The following is a 22,809-nucleotide window of genomic DNA, read 5'->3' as shown; positions in this document are numbered from 1 at the left end:
ATGCCAACCAAGAGAGCCTTGTTGATTGAGAAGAGAGAGAATTTTTTTGGGATAAAAGATAAGGAAGCACCCCATTTTAATAGCTGCAACACCTGCACAAATTCCAGAGAGCTCATTTTTTAGCAAGAAAGAGTACACCCCCGGATTCGAGCAGCCATAACTCTTTCATCTTTCATCTGTTTTTTGCTTAATATGGATACTCTATGAAAATCTCCACAAGACAAGATTCATCGTGATGTCCTTTATTTCTCCTAATTTCAAGTGTGTTTCATGTTGGAGGGGTTTTCATAGATTTCTACAGGTGTTTATCACAGTTGTTTTCGACGGTGTAATAGTTCTTCCTTCCGAAGGTGTAATTCGTGCAAGGCTATAGAGGCACTCATTTTTCTTGCCGTTTGCATGCTAGCATCGTTTTGGTGGCCCCACAAAGGAGCAAGAGCTCCCATGCTCCTATTCTTGTGAAATATTTCTATTTTGCAGACAAAGAATGTAAAGGGGATGTGGGTCCTTGTGGACAACCGTCTATGTATGTGCAAATTGTGGACATCACTTGAGGGGGTCGTATATAATTGAATTGCAGCATTTAGAGGGTCATGAGATTTTGTGAAGCCAAGCACTGGGGGTCGGGTTACCCAGTGTGAGGTGGATTAGCTGCTGGAGCAATCCATCGACATCCCTTGAGCTTTCGACGTCACATGTAAGTGTTTTGGTGGCAATCAAACATGGCAGACAAGTTTCCACAGTTTCATGGATTGCCTAATGAGAATACTTTTATTGAAAAAATGGAAGTCAATTTCTTACTTCAAAATATACTAGACCAAGCTATATTTTTGCGACTGTTACAATACAATTAACAGAATGAGGCAAAAGTTTGGTTGCAAAATCATGAAGAGCTGGTGTGCAGGCACAAACTCTAGGGGTGGTTTTGGACTAGAATTGTGTGAAGCAAGATTTTCTGGCACAATACAGATCCATTGAAGTACCTGATGAATTTTGGCATGAAATTTTGGGGTACACTCAAAAGGTTAATCAAAGTGTTGATGATTTTGTCATGCAGTTCACCCGTTTATGGGATAAATGGGCCCGAGCTTTGGGAAATGAAATCCCTTCATCCATGTTAAAGAAGGACCTTTTTGTGGAAAACTTAAAAGAAAGTATGAAGTTCAAAGTTGAGCTAAAAAGGCCCGCTACATTCTTTGAGGAAGCAGACACTATCACTGGGGAGAAAGAATGGAAGGCTCAAAGACTTAATGAGTATGGGAAAGCGGTCCCTGTGTAAGGTAATGATGTCCAAAATGAGGGAAATCAGGTAGAAGGTGGAGCTCAAACTATTGAAAAGGTTGCTAACACTAAACATTTACAACAACATATGCAAGATATGATGACCATGATGCAAGAATTGCGACTCATTGTTCTTGGAGGTGGTCGTGGTCGTGGTCGTGGTCATGGACATGGTAGAGGAATGGCCCACGCATGTGAAGCTCAGCCTAATGCTGATGCGGATCGTGGACAAGGTGTCTTTGAGCTGCAAAGGAGGTTCATCCCTACCTGTTATAATTGTGGTGAACTTGGTCATATCAGCACTTATTGTTCAAAGCCAACAAGGATGGGAGGTAATATGTTCCCACTCCCCCAACAAGTTTCTAACATGGCTGATGATTATGCATTGGATATACGTGGAGATCAAGGTACTGAACAGGAAAATCAGGCCTCAATCTTTGGTGGTCAGGTGGGTATTGTGCGAGTGGAAAAGAAAGAAGCAGATATGCTGCCCGTAGGCAAAAGAGAGAGGGATTAAAAAAAAAATCTTCTAAAATATGAGGAATCTCATGGCATGCTATATATCAATAGATAGAGCTTGAAGAGGACATTCTAAGTGTCAAACCTCTACCAACTTTGGATTTTGTTTACAAAATTTTATTCATACACCGGTTTTGGTAGAGAGAGGTAAAGTCAAACTCCTTAGAGGGCCCTTTTGTGAGTCCAAATTTCACCTAGTATATGATGCTAATTCGGGAGGCATTGTCATTTATGATGCACAAGGAAAACTTGTAAGGAAACAAGGGCTGAAACTTGATGCAAAAAGCAACAATGAAGTAGAATACATGGCTCTTAAGATGACTTGCACATTTGTTTACGATTCGGAATTAGACGCTTACAGATCAAAGGAGATGCCTTGTTAGTTATGAAGCAAGTATTGGGAGTATGGAAGAATAAGAATCCTAAACTAAATAATTTATGCTTCAAGGTGAAATCGTTGCTCAAAAAGTTTGAAGCATGGAGTTTGCAACATATTGGGAGGTCTCAAAATCAAGAAGCTCATGATGCTGCTCAAGAAATGATCACTTGTGTGTTTGTGTTGAAGGAAAATTCCCCTGTATATCATGGGAGGGAAGTGTTGTAAAAGAAAATGGATTTTCTGTTGACAGGTGTTTTACCCAAAAGTTTACCATCCTCCAAAAAGTATGATTTCATAAAATATCTAGAAAGTACAAAATGCTTGATGATGTATTTTACATAAAAGGAAGTGATTTGGTTTTGCATTGTGCCCTTGAAAGAGGAAATTTTGGAAGAAAATCATGAGGAGTCTTGTGGAGGCCATTTTGCCATGAAGATCATGTTGCATAAAATTTTACAAGAAGGCTATGTGTGGCCTAGGATTCAACGGGATGTTAACCATTGGTGCAAGTTTTGTTTGCCTTGTCGAAAAATGGGAAAGAGAAATTTGAAACCTGAATTACAAAAGACAATTCTAGCTTTTGATGTGTTTGCAAAATGGGGTCTTGATGTTATTGGACCCTTACCCATGACTAGTAAAGAAATGCTTATATCCTGACAATAGTGGATTATTTGTCATGTTGGGCAGAAGCCCAATTTGTCAATACCATAGATAGCGAATCCACACACCTTAAGGTGCAAGTAGCAAGATAATAGGAATATGAGAGAAAGAGAGAGTGTGTGTATATGGTGGCGAATCCCCACACCTCAACATAAGCAAAATGGAAGGAAACAAGCATAAACCATACTCACAATGAAGTATATCCCAAATGACAGGAGGTATGGCACCAAGATGGAGTGTGTTGATCGCTTGCAAAAGATGACTACAATAGGTAACGTATGGCAAGAAACTGAGAAGGAAACAAGATCGTAGGGGGCATAATGGAGAGATAGGAATTGATGGCGAGGAATATCATGAGTGTATCCACCAGTAATCTTCTTGAAATTGTGCCTTCAACAAGTGTGTGGAGGTATGGTGCTCATTTTTTTTTGTGTGCATGGTGATGGTGATGGTGATGGTAATGGTGTTGTGATTATGTGATTGGGGTTCATGCTACTAGTATGTAGCACAAGGGTGTGTGTGTGTGTGTGTGTAGTGTGTAGTCTGTGTGTCTCCCATTACAAAAGAGAAGGCCTCCTTTTATAGTCCAAGTGAGTGATTAGGAAAGAGATTATGAGCAAGAGGAGTTATCACAAAGTAACCTCAGTTAGAGGCATTCCCCCAATGAGAGAGCTCCGTGTGCCCTGCTTATTGACCAATTTCCTCCTAATCGCCTTCATCATGGCAAGATTTGTCTACATGCCACCTTCCATAGATTGAGTCCAAGAGAATCTTGATAACATAAGAGAAAATATAGCAATAATGGAGAGAAACCTATAAGAAATTTTGTGTGTGGAACTGGTTAATCATGACTTCTTCCCATGTGGACAGACAGGCTCCACCATTTTGGCCATATATCCCAAACCGTAGCTCCAAAAATTATATAAAAAAAGGGGCTGAAAGATCAGCTCAACGCTTACAACTTTGCTATTGAAAATGTTTTCCAAATTGGAATGGAAAAAATAGACGAAAATCCCACAAAAATATGTGTCTATCTTTTCCTTTCCAAAAGTCTTTCAGGTGGTCCCCTCTTGACTTCATGTGCAAGCCTTGTGTCCACAAGTGAATTATGATTGAATTTGATAATATTTTGTTGACTCCATCTCCACAATGCATAAGATTCTTCTCCCTTTGACTATTGACTTTTACTCTTCACCTGTAGTAACTCTCAGGTAGTGACCCGTCGGGTAGAATCAACATCCATTGATTTTTTTCTTTCATAGGGTTTGTTTGTACCTCTCCTTATTCCGAGATCCAAATGTGTCAAAACCATAGCTATGTACAAAATAAATACATAGGTTTTTTATGATTTTCATGCATCAAGTGCATACCAAGAGAGAGGTGGAGCAAAATTTTGAAAAACGGCCCTCATTAGTCCTCCCTCTGAAGCTAGAGGCATTTATGTCTCTAGCTCTACTTCTGATTCTTCCTCAATTGAGGTGGAGGAGTCTCCCTCCTCAAGGATTTCCATCATAGGTGCTTGATCAAACCTCAAAAAGTAATGCTTTAGCCTCCATCCTTTGAGACATGTTTTGTGGAGCCTACCATCTGCATCCATCAATCGATAACTGCCATTGTTGTAGCGCTTTCTAATGACGAATGGCTCCTCCCATCTGGGTGAAAACTTTTTATCCTTCCTAGTGTCAAACCTGTTATCATACCTTAGGACCAACATACCTTGCTTGAGACCTTTTTCTCTAAGTCCCTTGCTGAAGGTAAGTCGACGTTGCTCGGCCTGTGCTGCATAATAGTTGATAGCATCTTCTCTGTCTAGTTGAAGCCTCTCTAGATCAAGAACGTGATTGTGGAGATGACTATTTTTGTGTTCCATATGTCCAGCTAGCACCCTGAGACTAGCCAATTGTACTTCAATGGGTAAAATGACATCCTTACCATAAACCAAGTGATATGGCGTGAGCCCAAGAGATGTGCTAAATGAAGTGCGATAAGCCCAAAGTGTAGCCATAAGATGCTTGTCCCAATCACTTTTGTGATTGTTTACATGTTTAGTGATGATCTTGTAGATCATACCATTTACTTTTTCCACCAAACCATTGCATTATGGGTAGTAGGGAGTTGAGTGTCGTCATGAGATACCCAGATTCTCCATTAGCTCTCCTACCAAGTCTCCTCTAAAACTTGGTCCCCTGTTAGAAATTATTTCAAGAGGAGTGCCAAAACGGCAAAAAATGTTTTCAAACACAAACTTAGCCACTTCCTTTGCTATAATCCGGGTAGTAGCAACTGGTTCAGCCCACCTGGTCATGTAGTCTACACCCATGATGATATACAATTTACCTAATTGTGACCTTGGAAAAGTCCCAATAGCATCAATTCCCCATTTCTCAAATGGTCCATATGAGATTATAGGAGTGTGTGGCTCATAGGTGAGCCTCCTATTCCCTTCTTTTTGACATTCCTTGCATGTTTTACACCAATGGCACACATCCCTCTATAGACTAGGCATACAAACCCGGCTTGTAGAATCTTTCTACTAGTGATGTCAAGTGCAAAGTTTCCTCCGCAAACACCATCATGGCAACTTGAAATGATTTCAGTGATTTCTCTAGAGAGAGGTACACGCCTAAGAATTTGATCCTTACCCTTGCAGTAGAGGTCGTCATTGATAAGGCGGTATTTTGTTGCCTTACGCACAAGCCACTACTTTTGGCCCTTAGTAAGATCTTTAGGACACTCTGATGTGTCCAAGAAACGTATGATGTCAGGCATAGAATCACTACCTTGGAAGAGAGGCAACTTCAACTTGATAGCACCCACAGCTGAAACATCTTGTAGCTTCTCTCTAGCTAGAGCATTTGCTTCTTGATTTTCTGCTTAAGGGACATGATGTAATTGTACAACTTGAAACTTCCCCAAAAGTTCCTTAACCTTGCACAAATGGCCTAGCAAGCTATGATTTTTACAAGGCCAAGTTCCTTGTATTTGTTTTATTAAAAGCATGGCATGACCAAATATATTTAATCGTTGAATACCTTGTGTCACACACCACTTTAACCCAAGAGTTAAGGCTGCATATTCTGCTTCATTGTTGGAGTGGGAATCCAAGAGATTCCCTATGGAAAAAACCTTATCCCCTTGCTCATTGAAGATGACAATGCCAAGTGCAGCTTTGTCCATTGTCCTCTTGTAGGCTCCATCAAAGTAAAGAGAGTAAGCCCCCTCTACCTTTGGGACCTCCAACACAGGTGTAGTCTCTTTGTCACTTGTCTTGATCTTCAACTTCTTTTCATAGTGGTGATGAATGAGAATGCTTCCTAGACTGGCTCTTGTGGAGCTCTCCACTTGCATTGTGTAGTCAAACTCTTGCAACCTTGTGAGCGATTTGGAAATCCTAGAAGAAACATCCATGTGCTGCATTACATAAGGAAATACGTCTTCCATTGTTAAGATTATGAATGGTCTAGACAATAAATAAGAGCGAAATTTTGTGGTAGCAAACATTAATGCAAGCACCGTGTGCTCCACTGCCATGTATCCCTTTTTTGATGGAGTCATCATGTGACTAGAGAAGTAGATAGGACACATGAAAGAAGTTTGAGGATCCTTTTGCATCAATATCGCCCCAAGTGTGTCATTGCCGTACACCCGCAATGTAGGTGTTGGCGTGTAGCTCTCTCCGGGGGCCACACATTGCACTTCTCCGCACTCAATTCTGACCACCAGTGTGCGGGTAGGGTCAAGATAAATTCTCACTCTCTCTCGTACACAGAATACGCTTCTCACAGACACTTGATAAAATGAACAAAGGGTTTTTTTCAGTAAGGTCAAAATTTGGAATAAATACCTTCCAAATACAATATCTCATGTTCCAAAGTAAAATCCTACTCAGTCTAATGGCAAAATAATATACAAAATTGGAAACTTCTGCAAGCCCCAAGTATTTACAAATGAAATTACAGGTTTTCTTAATCAGAGAATGACTACATAGGATTTCTTTCTTTTCGCATTCCGCCAGTCTTCAGTTGAGTGTAGCCGCCAGTTCTCAGTTAACAAAGAGCAAGAAATATTGCGGCTCCTCTCTTCCTCTTGCTTATGCTTGAGAGCGAAAGTGTTTGCTTTCTTCTTCAATACGAAAGAGCGAGAGAGAGCGGGAGAAGCCCTTGCTTCGTAACCTCCTCGCTTCTTTCCCTTGCATGCATTACTAGTCAAGGACGAGAGAGAGGAAGAGAGGCCGACTCCTTTCCTTAATTCTCTGAGCCGAGGACGAGAGAGAGGAAGAGAGACCCGGCTCCTTTGATTCTCCCCCCTTCTTCCCTCCATCACCCCTTGCCAAGCTTCCTTCTTCATTTTCCAATCCCCTTCTTTTCCTCCTAAATGCCCTAAAATAGGCCCCACCACGCACGTTACTACGCCGTGACTGACTTGGTGTGGGAGCCCCATCAATGATGTGGCACGCCCGAAAAATGAACTGCATGAAAAAAAGTGAAACCGGGGCCGAATAGGTTTGCTTTCACCTACGAAGAAACCTCATGTCACGGCCACACTCATCTGATGCTCATGGCACCCAACGTGAGTTGTTTTCCCGTGCCTGCACTTGCGCTCGTTAACACCATGGCTTCCTTTCTTTGGTTCACATCCCTTTAAAAAAATAGGATGGCCCCCATTAAAGTGGGGGGCCAAAGCTTTGTATGGGCTGTGGGTGGCCCTTAAAGGGCACCCCATTTGGTGTGCATAGCTTCATGTCGACCAAAGCATTGCCAAGCATGTCCACTCCGGTTCCCCTCAAGGACACCCCATTTGGCATACATAAAGGCACCTTATTTGGCATGCGGCATCAACCAAAGCTTTGATCCGCAAAAGTAAGGCATCATATTTGGCATACATGCCGGCCAAGGCAATGCCTGGCACAATATTTTTCTCCAATATCCATTATTTTGTATATACATTCAATCAAAGTATTATCAAATGTATACATCTCAACCCCAATAGTGCTGAGCACGGATCCATCAGCATACCCCTCTTTCAATGCACTGCAAGTGATGACTTTTTGGACAAGATTCTCCTCGAGCACTTATTATACTGCATTCCAAAACCTGGATGAAGTTCAAAACTCCTAGTTAAAATACCAACCGAACGGACCAGACTCGTACGGAGCTGGCCCCCGATGAATCTTTAATGGCTTGGTAACCATAACTCCGATCACTGATTTGAAAACACCGCCGCACTCCACAAAGTGAGCACTTCAGGTCCGTGCATTCACTTAATTTTTGTCCCCTCAGCTACAGTTGCCCAATCTGGTACTGATCTGCAATTGACTCAAACTTTAAACTGCCATAACTTTTGCACCATAGCTCCTATCGATGAGCTGTAAAGACAGCTCAGTAGAGCACTTCAAGCACTACAATTTTAGATCATAAGCTCCCATATGTGCTCACTTCAAGCATAATCCTTTCTAGCATCATTAAGGCATCTCTTGGCCCTTTAAAGCTGCACCTGGCATACATTAATCATTAAACTTGGCATGTTAAGAAGCCCCGATTACTGCTCAATGAATGTGTAGGTTGCAAAGAAGGCTAGCTTGCATTTCTCTTTTTCCTATCATGGAAGCGGAGCTGCATGACAACGGTCTTTGGCATGGCCTTTATAGTACTAATGCAAGTTAAAAACAACAATGTTGCAAACTGCATCACTATCATTGCATACATGCTTGTAAGACATGAAAATTGTAAATCTTGATTTGGTATAGTCTTTCATCCAATCCTTCATTTTTTTCTTCCTTCTTCTTTGCTATCATTAAGTCAATGATGGAAAATCGAGTGTATCATTGGTCAATCGCCTAAAATCTCAAGAAAAGAATGTGCTGCATATCCATCGAAGGCTTGAAATGGGAGCCATTCTCCAAAAATTTTCCACAAACCACCTTTGCAAACAAAAATATCAACAACCATAAAGAATGTATACTTGGGAGAACAACATGACATAATCTAGTGAATACTGCTTCAATTACTCAACCTTGCCTCTCATGTTAACTTTTCTCTTGCAATATGAGGAATCTTAGCGTGGCATTTCCAAATACAACCCACATTATATCACCTATGTGGTTGCAAACGCTCAAGCATTGATCCAACATGGACCTACATGGCACTAATCATTCTTGACTTTTTGAATGACAGTTTGACACAAATAATTCTCTTTTCACACGCGCACACGCACACTCACAAATCAAATGAGATGAAAAGAATAAGAGTAAGAAGATGAAGAAGAGATTGTTCAACGTCATAGGATTTTTTTTTGAGAGAAGCCCAAAGGGGAGAGAGAGAGAGAGAGAGAGAGAGAGAGAGAGAGAGAGAGAGAGAGAGAGAGAGAGAGAGAGAGAGAGAGAGAGAGAGAGAGAGAGAGAGAGAGAGTCCCAACACGAACACGTGGCCATCACTAGCTTGATGTGATTTACCTCTTAAGACCACAAATTTTCTTGTTGCCTTTAAAAACATAAGTTCTTAATGCATGGTGTATGTTTCAGTGCCATGGGGAGAGCATATGCACACTTCCTCTTAGGCTCGCATCAACGGGGATAGACTCAATGGTGCTTGAACTCTCAACTTTGACACCAGTAACTTACCAAGCTAATCCCAAAAGGATGATGATATCCAAAGATTAACAAAGGGCATTTACATGCTGTGATGGTGCTCGCCATCCCTCTCATCCATACTTGATTGATTTTATTAAGATAGGAAATGGGACTTGAAACACTATACATGTTGCCAATTTCCTTGCTGGCAACCATAAAGAAGCCATTTTCCAAGAACTTTTGGAAGGGTTTCCAAAATATAACAACCTTAGACCCATTCTTTTCCACCAATCAGCTTTTTTCTCCCATTATCACATATATATGTGTATATATATATATATATATATATATATATATATATATATATATATATATATATATATATATATATATGCTCATGCCCTCAGCCATTTATTTTCCACCAATCAACTTCTTTTTGCCCATTATTCACAATAAATACCCATGCACACAAGAAGTTTTAGAGAGTTTCCCAAAGTACTTTTACACATGGTATTATATTAGCCCATGTGTTTCCCTAAAGGAAGTTTCCTATCCCACGGAGGATAATTAGATTTTCTTAGTGGGATACTTTTCTCCCACCCCACATGGGCATCCAAACACACTTATTAGTGAACTTACACATGATCTTCTCGAGGGAAAAGTAGTAGAAAACTTATTTTTCCATGTTGGTAATATTTCCAATTAGGAATCCCTCATTGTTGGACATTGACAACTCAAATGAGACGATCTTCCCAATACTTAATTCTACCCATCAATAACTATTCTCAATTAGAAAACCCGCAAAAAAGTCTTATGGACATTAACAACTTCATGAAATTATTTCTTTAAACTTTACACTAGCCAATTTTTAACAAAATAAATGTCCACAAATGCGACCTTTGAACAATACATTACTTGAAACCTTACAAATCTCAAAAACTATGTTGTTGATGAGTAGATACATTCTAGTCACAATGATAGTATGAAATTTAGCAGAGGTCATATTTGTGTTTGACATTTAAATAAGTGTCACAAAAGTAGAAACCTCGTCAATAAATGAAATATTGATGTTAATAACCTACATTTCTTAGAGACTATGCAATTTAGAAAGGTAGCAATAGGTTTCCAAACCACATATTGCGTTAAAGGCTACTAAACCTTAAAACATTTACAACAAAACTTTGCAAAATATGAAGACTAAACAAATAGTATCTTCAAAGAAAGTTGTCAAGTGTTACTTTAACAAGCAAACATGCGGATAAGCATTCCAGTACTTTAAGAAAGTAATATTGGTAAATTACTAAAAGCCCAAATAAAAATTGATGTTCATCCGTTAAATTAATGATTTTTGACTCAATCATATTCATAAAAAATGGCACATTGCCAAAACTTGGCTCATGCTTGTAAAATGATAAACAACACCCGCAAGTGAAGTAAATGAATTTGATGCTATTCAAGGAGACTAGTCCATTTAAGGCCCATCAATTGGATAGAGGCTTCATATGGCATTCTTGATGCCTAAGTCAATATACTGCCTTTATTTTGGGCTTGAGCTCATCTTTTGTTGCCTCTTTGGCCAGGACTTTGATATTATATTGTATGCCAAGATCTTTGGCATACAATATAATTATATTGTATTGATATTATATTGTATGCCAAGATCTTTGATATTATATTGTATGCCAAGATCTTTGGCCAGGACTTTGATATTATATTGTATGCCAAGATCTTTGGTTTCTAAACAAGTTTCTCAAAATCTGATCACACCCCATGGAAAGCTATGCAGGTAGAAGAAGACTAAGTTTCACAAGCCACGACAATGCCTGCAATTTTGACCCTCAAAAGCAAACAAGTGAATGACTTTGCTAGCAATGTAATCTACATAATCACGGATTGATATGTGAATAATATCCTTGGGCAAGGCAAAAAAGTAGATTATACTCCCTGTCCTGTCATAAAAACTATCATACTTCCATATAAAGCAAGACCAAACTCGATGAGCCCCAAAGATCCCTGCAACCAAAGGCCGTGAAAGGAAACAAGTGCTCCCCCTTACTATGGCACCTTACAGGGAAATCCCTCTTACCCCCAGCCCACCTATCCTAGAAAAAAATACGCTTATTACACAGTTCAAGGTGCTCAAGTTCTCCTTCCTCTACTAGCTTTGCATGTATTCGTGTGCATGCAAATTCGTTTTGTTTCATCATGGGTATCCACTCATCCAAAGGAAAAGGACACTTTGTTTGTCTGACAAATGACATACATTGCAGTGACTGGTGCACTCACATTAGCTTCTGACACTTGAACCTGCAAATGAATTTCAATGTTCAACATTGCTGCTGGAATTGGTGGGGGATGTAATATAGCATGATATTGTGCTGTAGTAGAAATGGACCTGACACCTGCATAGAAAATAGCATGCTTGTTGCATCAAACTAATTTGGAGGACACGTATTTGTGGATCTTCCTGATGGCATCCTGCGTTAACTGTAACAGGTTGATGTTTGGAAGGGTTGACTCGATAAATAGCTCCTCTTCTATGCAAAAATATGTGGTATAATTTATATATACTCTATTTTTTGGAGTCATAAACCAAAACGTATCTGGATTCAACAGATTTTGTTTGTAGTTTCTAAAGAGTTAATGCACTATGTCATTGCTAACTTGACTTGTGATGCAACAATGCAGGATACCCAGTTGTGGAAGGAACCCATGTGGACACTGAGCTATAACGTCTGCCTTGTTGTGGCATAGGCATTGGATGGTTTCTGTAAGCCTTCTTGACCTTTATTATGTGTATGACACACACACACACACACACACACACACACACACACACACACACACACACACACACACACACACACAAATTTTATTACTGTCCTCGGAGGTCAAATAGGACCTATGGGACCAAGGATACATGTGATGTACTATGGGTGGGGGTGATAAGTGATTCTTGACGTTCAATGATTCTGGTGATGAGAATCGAAATGGAGAACCTACATAGCGGCTAGGAGAGGAAGTGAGTAGGTCTAAATCATGTCTGAAAATATGAGGGAAGCAACTTTGAATGTGAGCAAAAGCTGAATACTTTGCTGGGATTCCAAATGGAGAGCCCACATAGCGGCTAGGAGAGGAAAGTATGCAGGTCTAAATCATGTCTAAAAACATGTGGGAAGCAACTTTGAATGCGAGAAAAAGATGAATACTCTACTAGGATTATGGCCTTTGGCTTAGACCTCTCAAACCCTACGGGCATGTGCTCTTGTACTTATGGTAATTGCATTGGTGGCACATAAATCTAGAGCATCAATTAGAATGCATCTCTCCCCTCATGACTAACTTACACGGGGTCTTAAGTGAAGGGCGAGAGGTGGGATCGAGGGCAGGGAAGCCGGGCGCGAAGGGAGAGGGGATCTCGGCGCTCCACGTCAGCGTAAAAAGTAAACACGGACAAAACTTGTAAACGTGGACAGGCCTGCTGATGTGGCGGGGCTGAGCTGTCCGAATGGTGGCTGAGTTGGACAAAAAATTTGGATTGGCGTTGGGCACGGGGCGCATGATTGGGGGGAGAGGGAAGGTGTCCTTGGGCATGTAAGAGGCTCTGCATACAAAATCAGGGGGAGCGGGTCTTATCGGCAGGATTGCTGAGGGATTGCCAGTGGGGCATTGCGCACAGGGAGGGCGCTGTGAGTCTGGCATATCCTTTTTGTGGAGGGGATAGGTGAGCAACAGGGAGTGCGGGGTGCTGGAGAAGCCCAATGGCGCCAACAAGGGGAAAAACACAGCGTTCCGGCAAGAAAGGGGCCAGGAGCGGGCATGGTGTTGAGCAGGCATCCACAGTTGGGGAGGCTGCAGGGGTGGCCACGCCTCCAAAACCTATCCGAAGTAGCCCCCGTCTGAGAGCAAGGCAGATCATAGACCTGAACGCCAGCCCCATAGCCAGCCCTTTTGAAGAAGGCCGACCCCAAACGCCTGCTTCTACCAATCCACGACCTAGGAAGAAGTTGGAGAAGGCGTTTGATTGGAATGAGGAGAAGGATGAGAAGATGCCAGCACAACCCATGTCCTACCCCAAAAAGGCAGTAGAGGCTGCAGTTGCAAGAAGGAAAGGCAAACAGGTCCTTGATGAGGAGGTAGGTGATACCAAGTTGAAGGAGGGGCAGCCGAATGATACAAAAAGGAAAGCAGGCCAGCCAGGTGAATGCAAAGAAGATGACAAGGAGATTGAGGGTAGTAGCATGCAGTTCATGTCGTCCGGGTTGATGCCATATGTGGAGGTGTTCTTGCTTGATGGGAAGCTTGCCCGGCAATGTCGTGCAAGTGATGAATGCCCTGGACGGTTTCGCTTTGAGTTGGTGAGGTTGCGAATGGAGAGGCATCTCAAGAGAGAACATGGACTTGACATACACATCCCAATGCGAAAGTCGGGTCGTGCTTCCCAGGCTCAATTGCCCTTGAGAGCCAAGGCACCAAGGTCGAGAGTAGAGAAAGCTGAATGGCAGAAGTGGGCAAAGAAGCGGTTTGAGGACAAAGAGAGGAAGTTCACAATAAATGTAAAAAAGGCTGAGGATCTTCATTGTCTTCGAGCAATTGAGAAATGGGAAAAGCTCAGACCAGAGTTTAGAACCGTGCCAAAGGAGCAATTTGTGGAGAATATTGTGAAGGAAAACATGACTGCCTACCATGCATCAGCTCAATTGCGCCTTGCACGCATTCAAAAACGTATCGACGAAGGCTATGATGCGCATGTAAGCTGGTTAATTAATTGGTTAAGTGACTTCTTTCTTGCATGCCTATGTATGTTGTTTAGGTCCCTTGTATGTTTGAAGTTTTATCATGTTAGCATGGTTAAGTTCCTTGTTTACTTATGGTTGCTATGACAAGCGTTTAAGTCTCAAAGGTTAGGTAATTTCACAGCTTTTATGTTTTGAAGGGCAGCTTGTTATCGTGTTCAAAGTGTTTCTATGCTTATGGATGCTACAATTTAACTTACATTTCTTGTATTATTTGAAGCTTCATGAAGCATGTTAGCTGGTTGTAGCTTTCATGGCCACTAGGTCTTTCCTCGCGCTTGTTTGTTACTATGGGCCTGTTTTACCCACCCACCATTGTCCAAGTGTTGCTCCATTTGCTTGTGAAAATGTTTAAGTTCCTTGCATGTTTTGAAGCTTCATGAAGCATGTGAGCAAGTTATAAGTTTCATGGCCATTGTCTTTCTTTGTAATTGGGAGTGCCATTGTCTTTCTTAGCTAAAGTAGGTCCTATTTTCTCTCATGAATCGCCCCTAAATTAGTGGCCAATTACCTTCCTACATTAGCTCCTACATTGCAGCCCTAGTTAGCTCTAGATATTACGCACAATGAACTCCCATTCATGTATATAAACAAGTCTTGTATCAATTCACCATGTTATTGTGCAATCGAGGCAATACATTCAGCTGAGTACTCTTTTCTATTCATTACGCACATTAGTCATTAGCTTTAATTATTGTTTTAGTGTTTGTTTTGGTTTTGCCTACATGGTATCAGAGCCCCTATTAGCTTAATAGCTCACTCAAGCTTGCAAGCAACTAGATCCTTAATCTTAATCCCTCTTAGCGACATTCGTCTTGCTGCTTGCTCCTCTCTTCCAAGGTATCCGGAACCTGATGGCATGGCAGAGATCTCTTCTACCCCTTCTCTTAAAGCTAGACATCAAACCATAGACAAACTTAATGGTAACGACTATCAAGTATGAGGGTTGAAGATGGAGCTATATGTCAAGGAGCTTCTACTATGGGATGTTGTCTCGACTCTAGGTCCAAGTCTTGTGTCAGTGGAGTCTATGTGATCATGCTCCATTGCGGAGATTGACGAGTGCCAATGGTGCTTTGAAGTCGGCAGAAGCTATACGGTCTTTCTTTTACAAGACATATGAGCATACCGACTTAGTTTACTAAGATTCCTTGATCAAGAGATTGGTGAACACCAACATGCAAGAAGGACAAAGCAGTGCCAAGTGTATGGATGCTTGGTAGGTTCTTCTTGATGAGGTCATTATCTGGGGATTGGCCGTCCCTGAGAAATTACAAACCATTATTTTGATGGTAGCCCTTCTATCCTCTTGGTAGGCATTCATCACCACATAGGGTGGACCTACAAGTGCAACTCTTGGTGGCCAAAATACATCAAGGAGAAGCTCTCTGCGGTCAATCTACGGGAGCCCAACCAATGGCACTTGCCGGCCAAGCCTCACGGAAATACCTCCAAACACCAAGGCTCCTTCAACACCAGTACGCTCCCTCCCTATTACCATTCAAACTTAAATCATGGTGTTGTTAGCGACAACATCATGGCGGTAAGAGCAATCCTCATGCTTACTTTTAATGCAAATTTTGACACAAATATGGCCATCTAGAGAAAGATTGTCCTTAGAAAATGAGCAAGTAGAGGACTTCTCTGAAGCTTCATCCACCAAAGGTTCAATGCATGCAACTTCAGCCCATACCCTCAAGCCCAAGCTCATTATATTGAGCTCTCACACTATGATGGGAGTAGCTAGTCTCTTCTCATGCCGTCCCCATCCAACTATATGTTGTGTGCCTCCATGGTTCAAGTATACTCTGTCCTTGTTTATCTATGTTTGTCATTGATTGTCCTAGGTCATGGTTTACCAATCTTCACCCTTTTTGCCATGGGGACCTCGATGACCATGAAACCCAGCACTTGATGGCCATGAAATCGAGGACTGACAACCCAAGAGGTCATTGGGGTGTACCTTGAAATCAGCGAGTTATGGTTCAAGTATACTTAGAGTTGTCCTTGTTCATCTATACTTGTCCTAGTTTACCAAGCGCCATCTTTTTTTCCACATGTATCTTTTTTGCCACAGGGAACTTTGGGTTGTAGGTTTCATGGCAATCGGGTTGTGGGTTGAAATCAGCCTGTCACCAGCAAGAATGAGCATTTGGCCTTTGGATGAGGGGCAGCCTTCTTGATCTTAGAGGAGCAACGGTGAGACGGTGGACAGCGTGGATCTCGAGGAGATCCGACGGCAAACAAAAAGTTGGTGGCGGGTGTCGTCCTAGATTCGAACCCAGACAGGAGCCTTGGCAGCCATTCCCCTAACTGGATGCAGCGTGTGCATTTCGTTGAAACGTAGGTGTGTTTACATCTGCTTATGCTTGTCTGAGGTTACTCTCTGGGGATGTTCGAGTCTTATGTAAACTCGGACATCCCCAGAGAGTAACCTCAGACAAGCATAAGCAGATGTAAACACACCTACGTTTCAACGAAATGCACATGCGTATCCGGTTAGGGGAATGGCTGCCAAGGCTCCCATCTAGGAGGGGACTAGCTCTCAATTTTTGCCTTACCGTCGGAACTCCTCGAGATCCACGCCATCTGTCGTCCGCCGTCGATCCCATGGCCCCGTGCCGGCCTCATGACTAAGTAACATGAGGTCTTAAATTACCCCGAGCGGTGGGATCAATGGTTGTGGTTGAGTGGCGAGAATCTCGAGGACGGCGGACGACCCTGAGGACTAAGTAACACGGGGTCTTAAATGAAGACCTCGTCATGAGATCCATGGCGAGCAGCTATGCACACAAAAGCAGAGGCACACCCAGCCGTCCGATTTTAAACAGACGTGTCCGTGTTTATTTTTTTTTGTCCGTGTTTACTCTTCAACGTTTAAAGTTTAGCTTATACAGTTTATTTCTTGCCTCCTTAACATCGAAATGCACGCGCATGTGTGGTTAGCTCATCAAGCTGCCATGGCCAAGGTGTTGGGTTCGAACCACCGGACGGACGTTGACCTTCGTTTTTTGTTGGACGTCCGTCTCCGTCTCCGTCGGGATTCGCGCTTGCCACACCCGCCGTCGATCCCATGACGGGGTCTTCATTAAAGACCCCGTGTTCTTTAGTCTTGAGGGCAGACGACCCACATGACTAAAGAACACGGGGTATTTAATGAAGACCCGTCATGGGATCGACGGCGTGTGTGGCAAGCGCGAATCTCGAGGGAGATGGACGTCCAACAAAAAATGCAAGTCAACGCTCGCTCGGTGATTCGAACCTGGCACCTTTGCCATGGCAGCTTGGTGAGCTAACCACGCATGCACGTGCATTTCGGTGTCAACAAGGCGCCAAATAAACCATATAAGCTAAACTTAAATGGAAAAAAGTAAACACGGACAGAAAAAATTAAACACGGACACGTCCGTTTAAAATCGGACGGCCGAGTGTGCCTCTACTTTTGTGCGCATAGCTGCTCGCCATGGATCCCATGACGAGGTCTTCATTTAAGACCCCGTGTTACTTAGTCCTCAGGGCGGACGACACACAAAAGTCAACACGGGGTCGCGAGCGAGATTTCAACCCAGGCGGCCGCAATCGTTGATCCCACCACTCGGGGTCATTTAAGACCCCGTGTTACTTTGTCATGAGGCTGGCCTCAGGCTCATTGAGGACACAATAGGAGAGGTGGTCCAAGTAAATCATGTTCACGTAGTCTTTGAGTTGCCATTGTTTATCAAGACTCTTCCTCGATTGTCCTAGGTGGGGGTGCCAAGCTAAAGGCGAACCCTTACATGTGTCCGAGCTTACTTTTTAGGTTCAAGTTTACTTTTCAGCATTTTTGTTATGTCTATGTTTTCAAGGCGCGGATTCCATTTGTCTATGTTTGGTATGCATGCAGAGGTGCATGATGAGGAAAATTTACATGCACACCATAATAAAAAAGAACAGGTTTTTGTATCAGGTTTTGCATTACGTGTATCAGGTTTTTGTTTGAATTTAATGCGCTGATTCCATTTAACTATGTTTGGTCTTGATGTAGAGGTGCATGATGAGGATTTTACATGCATCCCATAGTAGAAAAGAACCCGTGCATCCTGCTATATGGTTTATCAAGTTTTTTTTTGGTTTTAGTGCGTTGATGCAGCTTGTCTATGTCTAGTCTTGATGCACATGTGCATGACAAGGATTCTACATGTCCAGTTTTTGTTTGATTTTAATGCGTTGTTGAAGTTTGTCTATGTCTGGTCTTGTAGAAGCTGGACATCTCGCTTCATGACTGATCCAAAGCATTGTTTTTCTGGAGTTTGAGTTTTTTCTTAATGTGTTGACCCCATTCTTTTATGCTTGGTCTTGATGCAAAGGCGAGTGAAGGTGTTTCCACCCTGGCTGAATGTGATGATGGATGACATTGAGGAAGAAAAGGAAAACAACGATATGCAAGGCGAGAAGGGGAATGAAACCAGTGAAGAAGAGCACAATGAGGATGTGTTTTGGGAAGATGACTTTGGTGATGATGAAATCCCAAATGAGCAGGCAGAGGACAATCTCCAAGGAGAGAAAAAGGAAGGAACCCCTGGTGACGATGAGATCCCAAATGAGCGAGGAGATGACAATCTCCAAGGAGAGAAAGAGGGAGATGACCTTGGTGATGATGAGATCCCAAATGAACTAGGAGAGGAAAATCTACAAGAAGAGAAGAAGGAAGATGGAGAGGTCTTGGAGGGAGAAGGGTCCAAGGCGAAGGAAGGTGAGGCTGCAACTAGTAGCGGGTCTACTAGCTCTAGCTCCCAGTATGGCACATTGTGGACACCTTTGATAGATTTGCTTCCATGACATTGAACATCAGTGTTTCCCAAAATGAGGTAAAACTGATTATGGTTGTGTTTTTGCTGCTTTTCTGGGTTGTCAATAATTATGGCTGTGTTTTTTTGCTGGATCTTGAGGTTGTCACTGATGGCGGCTGTGATTTTGTTCGATGGGCTGAATATGGCTGTGTTTTTGTTCGATGGGCTGAATATGACTTTGTGCAGGGACTCATAATGGAACATTGGCAAAAGTTGCCAATTCGGTCATCTACAAAGACAAGTGTGGTTATCGATGTCTCATCACCGAGCCATGAGACCCATGTATCTCTTAAGTTCACCATCGAGAATGGCCGAGTGTCCGTTTCTCAAGAGGGGGGCGGTAGGGTTGTCACCACACGGACAAACATTGCAAAAGCCAGGTGATTTCATATCCCAGCTTTGCATTTTTAAAGAGTGTCAGTACTAATTCACATTATTCTAAGTCTTGCATGCTGGTCTTTTAGGCTTGCTTCTAATGCTAGCATCACATTCAATTCCGCAAGATTCAAACTGTCCACGAATGTAGATCAGCCCCTAGTCAATGCTATATTGCACGGAGAGGCTAGCTCTCGGACTATAGACTTGTTTGGCCAGTAAGACTCCTCTCTCTCTCTCTCTCTCTCTCTCTCTCTCTCTCTCTCTCTTTTCTGGCAAATTGTTCTTCTAATTATCACCAGGAGGGGTTGTTTGTATGCAGGTGGATGGAACATGTTTTGCCACCTTCTATTCTTAAGAAGGTTTGCTTTGTTGATGCTTTATGGTACACAATGTCTGGCCACCTTCTCGAGAAATTTCTCGAAACACAGTTTGCTAGCCTTGACTTGTCGGAAATGGTATTATGTTTTTGGCCAATAGTTTGTAGGTGCTGTTCACATCCAAGAAAGACACCATGCACGGCTTCAAGATTAAATACTCTTACTCACAGTTGTGATCTTCTTGTTTTAGGCACCATTGGTCGTTATTTGTTCTTTATGTTAATAGAGGTGCAAAGCTCCTTCGGTTGCCCGGAAAGAAGAACTAGTTGTTGTATTTTGACTCCTTACATCTCACAAGTCCATTTGAGTGCCTTGACGCTATGCACATGTCAGTATTCTTGATACCTATGTATGAACATTCCTTTCTTCTACATGACCTCAAGCAACTAATCCATTTATTGCCATGAATGTTTTGTAGTGGCCTTCGGAGCCTTGCTCAAGTGGTGGATGATACAGCCCTTCAACATGCCTTGGGTGATGAGTCACAGCTTGAGCTCAAGTTTGTGGATGCCCCGCAACAGCCGAATAGCATTGATTGTGGATTTTATGTCATGAAATACATCAAGTACCTGACTAGCCAAGGCACACATCAAGTGTACTTTATGTGTATCTCTTGGAAGGTTTACAAAAAATTGGGTTGTTTTGCAGGGAGCTTATTGTGGGAGGATTGGAGGAGAGGCCGCCCCGGAACTGGCTGACACGGAACTGGTTTCAGCACGACCAAGTATGCAACATGAAGCAGCAGCTCCATGATTGGTGTATGGAGTGCTTGTCCTCGATATAGGGTTATTGTGTCCCAACTCTACTTAGGCTTAACAACATCAATGACTACGACAACTTGTATAAGCGACATAATATATGATTTGCTTTACAACTCGTGATTTTGGGTTTTCGGCTGTAATAGAAGCTTTGTGACCATGGCTATATGTATTTTTTTTTGAATCGATGCTTTACTTGCTGTTCTTTTGATGGTGTACTCGTTATCTCGCAAAGGTTTCACTCTAAAAAATGCTATGGTTTAATGCTGGGATGTCATCCCAGATTATGTCTCGGTTGGGGGTTTTATGGTTTAGGTTGCCTTTTCCCGGGTTGTCAGTTATATGCATTCTGTTTGGAATATGGTCGTCGATTGAAAAGTGAACTTGAAATGTGTTGAAAAGTGAATTGAAATGTGTTCTCAGCAAGTTCTCATTTGTGCTGTCTCTAGCATTATGTCTCGAATATGGTGCACGATTACGCGAACTGTGCATTGACCAAGGTCATTGCCTGTGGTTGCAAAATTTTTATTTCAATTCGCAGTGCCCGGCTTTGTTGGTTATGGTTATGCTTTGGAAGTTATGGTTTGCGAATGTAGTCCACGAATGTGAAATGAAATGTGTTGAAGTCCTAGCCTTTGAATCTGTTGGTTATGGCATGCGGTTGTGTTCTCCACAAGTGAGGTTGCGACTGTCTTCATATTCTAACTCACAAGTTATGGCCATTGCCACCTCATTGTGCGCCCATTTAAATTTTCTAGTTATATGATGGTTATGGTCATTTTGTGTTGTCTCTAGCATTATGTCTCGAATATGGTGCACGATTACGCGAACTGTGCATTGACCAAGGTCATTCCCCGAGGTTTCAAACTTTTTGTTTCAATTCGCAGTGCCCGGCTTTGTTGGTTATGGTTATGCTTTGAAGGTTATGGTTTGCGAATGTAGTCCACGAATGTGAAATGAAATGTGTTGAAGTCCTGGCCTTTGAATCTGTTGGTTATGGCATGCGGTTGTGTTCTCTGCAAGTGAGGTTGCAACTGTGTTCATATTCGAACTCACAAATTATGGCCATTGTCGCCTCATGTGCGCCCATTTAAATTTTCTAGTTATATGCTGGTTATGGTCATTTTGTGTTGTCTCTAGCATTATGTTTCGAATATGGTCAGCGATTACGCGAACTGTGCATTGACCAAGGTCATTGCCTATGGTTGCAAACTTTTTATTTCAATTCGCAGTGCCCGGCTTTGATGCTTTATGGTTATGCTTTGAAGGTTATGGTTTGCGAATGCATTCTGTAAAGGTAAAACTGAAATGTGTTGAAGTCCTGTCGATTGAATCTGTTGGTTAGGGCTTGGTATGCAACAAGGTTATAGAATGCGGTTGTGTTCTCAGCAAGTGAAGTTGCGACCATCGCCATCTTCGAGCACATTTGATTTTTCTAGTTAAGGTTGCTAAGTCTCAATATCCCTCTTATGATCATCATTTCTCTAGTCACTGGTTATGGTTTTCGCATTCTTTATTTCAAGTCTTAAGTCTCTTATGCAAGTATTCTCAATAGATAGAGTTAGGGCTTTGGTCGCTCTCCATGTTTATAGGTTATAATCATTACAGCCAGCATGGCGTCAGCCCTTTTCATTGGCTATGGTCACCGGAACTTGACCATGGTGGACTCGAACTTGTTTACGGCTATTGTCACCAACATAACCTTGACTCCTCAATGCATGAGACATTGAGACATGATGGACCGATTTGACACAACACTACTCACTTGCCCAACGGTTTGGTACGGCCTCCGAGGCTAAGAGATGTCGATCTGAAAATTGATTCAATACGTGACCAAGCATGGTACGCACACCTTGAAATCTACAGATATCGATGCAATAAGAGAACTGGCATTAAAAGCTACAAATAACAACCCAAAAATCGATGCAAAAATTAATGTTCAACCTCCAAAACCATCCCCACTACTTCAGTCTTAGAAACAACACTACATTCATTTCCCCAAATGCTCAGCCTTAAACACAACACTATTCATTTGCCCAAAAGTTTGGTACATAAGCATGCATTGAAAGCTACAAATATCAACCCAGACAAATATGCAATAATTGCAATTTGCCGTCAACCTCCAAACGCATCTCCACTACTTCAGCCTTAAACACAACACTATTTATTTTCCCAAAAGTTTAGTATGTAAGCGGGCCTTAAAAGCTATAGATATCGATCCAAAAATCGATGCAATAAGTGATCGGGCATTGAAAGCTACAAAT

At 42.2% G+C, this 22,809-nt stretch overlaps 1 protein-coding gene and 1 pseudogene across 1 annotated transcript; both read left to right on the top strand.

Moving 5' to 3' along the window:
* Positions 1 to 1,648: 1,648 nt before the first annotated feature.
* Positions 1,649 to 13,547, top strand: LOC147451943 (uncharacterized; annotated as a pseudogene).
* A 101-nt stretch (positions 13,548 to 13,648) lies between these two features.
* On the top strand, positions 13,649 to 18,468 carry LOC147451942 (uncharacterized). Its single transcript, XM_086519191.1, has 3 exons — positions 13,649 to 13,765; positions 13,853 to 14,158; positions 18,442 to 18,468. The coding sequence occupies exons 1-3, from the start codon at positions 13,649 to 13,651 to the stop codon at positions 18,466 to 18,468; spliced, it is 450 nt and encodes a 149-aa protein (XP_086375317.1).
* The last annotated feature ends 4,341 nt before the right edge of the window (positions 18,469 to 22,809 follow it).

This window comes from Adiantum capillus-veneris, chromosome 8 (genome assembly GCF_014529385.1).
Source record: "Adiantum capillus-veneris isolate H3 chromosome 8, ASM1452938v2, whole genome shotgun sequence".
In the NCBI taxonomy this organism is placed as follows: domain Eukaryota; kingdom Viridiplantae; phylum Streptophyta; class Polypodiopsida; order Polypodiales; family Pteridaceae; genus Adiantum; species Adiantum capillus-veneris.
This window is presented reverse-complemented; position numbering and strand designations above follow the sequence as displayed.